The sequence below is a fragment of the Haplochromis burtoni genome, unplaced genomic scaffold (genome assembly GCF_018398535.1).
Source record: "Haplochromis burtoni strain Fernald_Lab_line unplaced genomic scaffold, NCSU_Asbu1 Contig_413, whole genome shotgun sequence".
In the NCBI taxonomy this organism is placed as follows: Eukaryota; Metazoa; Chordata; class Actinopteri; order Cichliformes; family Cichlidae; genus Haplochromis; species Haplochromis burtoni.
Genome location: NW_024582774.1, coordinates 513,107 through 514,999, shown reverse-complemented (window position 1 = coordinate 514,999; position 1,893 = coordinate 513,107). Strand labels below are relative to the sequence as shown.

The 1,893-nt window shown below is 41.3% G+C and overlaps 1 protein-coding gene across 1 annotated transcript in view; it reads left to right on the top strand.

The window, feature by feature from the left end:
• Nucleotides 1–1,838, top strand: part of LOC102303940 (fibroblast growth factor 4-like) — an 8,102-nt gene extending 6,264 nt beyond the window's left edge. Inside the window, exon 3 of the mRNA XM_005944951.2 lies at nt 1,626–1,838. Coding sequence (XP_005945013.1) covers nt 1,626–1,802 — 177 coding nt within the window. The 3' untranslated portion in view covers nt 1,803–1,838. The remainder of the gene's footprint in view (nt 1–1,625) is intronic.
• Nucleotides 1,839–1,893: the final 55 nt, after the last annotated feature.

The following is a 1,893-nucleotide window of genomic DNA, read 5'->3' as shown; positions in this document are numbered from 1 at the left end:
TTGGAGATTTCCTTGAGCATCAAGACATTTGTAGAATGCAGTTTGTGTTAAATTGTGCTGAACGTAATGCTGAAACAAAGCGTGTCTTATTTGTGCCTAATGTGGTTGTGATAGTTGCTCTTAGGCTTATTCATTTATCTGCAATATCAAATTCAGTTAAATCTAAAATCTTTAAATTAAGACAGTAGTTTTATTCAAATTTATAAGAAGTAAAAGAGTAATTAGCTAAACATAAGCTAGACACACACCTAATCACCAGCTGTCGTCCTATATGTACACATTTATACAGATACAAACCTGCATGCACAACCAAAGATTGCTTTAAACAGTCGTGTCTTAATGTGCATACGACTGAACTTTCAAAACAAACCGAGCACAGGAAAATAATACTCCAAAAAGCTGCTTCAGTCAATAAATAAGCTGTGAGGCTGATATCAGAAATAAACGTGCTCTAGCTGCTCACACACTGTGCAGAAGCAGAAACCTGACACATGCCGGAGGACAGAAACAGGCACCGTGGGGTGCAGCTGATCTGGAAACACACAGCAGTTCACAGGGACATGTTTCTGCTCGGTGTGTGGTGCACATGCAGAAATATATTTGCTTTATGTGTCTAACAGATGTTTCTGTTTTTGTTCGATGCTGAAGGCATGCATGTAGACATTGTGACATCAGATCACAACAAGCGTTCTAATCATCAGTGTTTGTGCCACTGATGGCAGCTGGAACTATAACCCAGCGTTTGCACTAACTGACAGTGTTTTACACTGTTTGGATGAATTCAGTTGCATTGGAGGGTTTTCCAGCAGGAGCATCTCAGCTGGATTCCAGTCTGGACTTTGACTGCACCACTCGAAAACCTTTTTTTACTTACATATCAACTTGCTTTTATGTATTGGAGCCTTTCAGATGTGGACTTGATGTGTGTGTCGGATTATTGTCATTCTGCAGAAACGCTGCCCTGAACTGATGGGGGATATTGTCCATGTTTCTGGCAGAAAACAGAATTTGTGACTCCATCGATAAGCAAGTCCTCCTGGTCCTGAAGGAGCAGAGAAGCTGTATGGTGCTCTTATTACAAAAGAGTGGAAAACAATTCATTTTAGATTTATGCAAACCTACCAAAAAGTTAAACTTTTGTTTCATCAGTCTTCAGAATATTTTTTGAACGGCTTGGAAATAATCGGGCATAATAACTCGTGTGGACCTGAGGAACGTGACGTCTGCAGCTCTTTGAAGCTTGGTCTAAGTACTTTTGTGACTCCTTAATACACTATGGAGTGATTCTGATTCTGACTATGGCTCTTCTTCCTAAGTGTGTGTGGTGATGCGGGGACACATCCAAACTTGTATTATGTACAGATGTTTGAGCTGATGATCTTGGAATGATCTTGATGATGCTCTCCCCAACTCGTGTAAATCTACGTCTTAGATCGTCACGAGTTCCTTGGGACCGATCCATCGAGAAACTACCAGTTGTACTCAGTCGTGATCACTAACGAGATGTAAATAGGCTTTGGCCTTGTCAAATTAAAAGACACTGTAGAAACTTTAGCACCACTTATTAAGTGCTGACATGTAAAATCTTTCGTGTTTCTAACGTTTCACCTTCCTCTTCCTCTCAGGGACACTACAACGATGAATGCAAGTTCAAGGAGAATATCCTGGCCAACAACTACAACGCCTATGAGTCAGCTGCGTACCCTGGCATGTACATCGGCCTCAGTAAAATGGGCAAAAGCAAAAGAGGCAACCGGGTCACACCCAAAATGACCATGACACACTTCCTTCCCAGAATATGAATTATGATGTGGAAACGCTCAACAGTGTAGACTGAAGTGAAGGGCTCCAACTTACATTTTGTGTTGTCCATTCTACAGTGAACGATGCTGC